Raw genomic sequence first — 381 nt, 5'->3', positions numbered from 1 at the left:
CTCCCGGGTCTGCAGGCAGCGGGTGCGTGAGAAGATAGAGAGGGACAAAGCTGAGCGAGCCAAGAAGGTGAGTCGGCCCGAGACCACCCCCGCACGATGGGGGGCAGCCTGGGCCATGTGGGGACAGTGGGGGGGCTGTGGGGGCACCTGGGGGGTTGCCTACTCACTGCACACACCTTCCCCTTCCAGTTCGGAGGTGGCAGCGCTCAGGCACCCGCAGAGCCAGTCCCTGCCCCCGCCCCCACCCCAGTCCCCAGCCAGGAGCCGCCCACCAAGAGGGAGTATGACCAGTGCCGGATACAGGTACCGAACGTCGGGGTTCCTTGCGGGGGAGACTCCAGCACTGGTGGGGGGGGTGTGGGGACCACCCCCAGCCCACTG

The 381-nt window shown here is 68.8% G+C and overlaps 1 protein-coding gene across 1 annotated transcript in view; it reads left to right on the top strand.

Moving 5' to 3' along the window:
* The window catches only part of UBXN1 (UBX domain protein 1), an 8121-nt gene that overhangs the window by 7238 nt on the left and 502 nt on the right, over nt 1–381 (top strand). The window contains exons 5-6 of the mRNA XM_025214945.1: nt 3–67; nt 190–373. Of these exons, the coding sequence (XP_025070730.1) occupies nt 3–67; nt 190–373 (249 nt within the window). The remainder of the gene's footprint in view (nt 1–2; nt 68–189; nt 374–381) is intronic.

The sequence above is a fragment of the Alligator sinensis genome, unplaced genomic scaffold, assembly GCF_000455745.1.
Source record: "Alligator sinensis unplaced genomic scaffold, ASM45574v1 scaffold1302_1, whole genome shotgun sequence".
Lineage (NCBI taxonomy): Eukaryota > Metazoa > Chordata > Crocodylia > Alligatoridae > Alligator > Alligator sinensis.
Note: the sequence above shows the minus strand (reverse complement) of the source record. Positions and strands in the feature narration are given on the sequence as shown.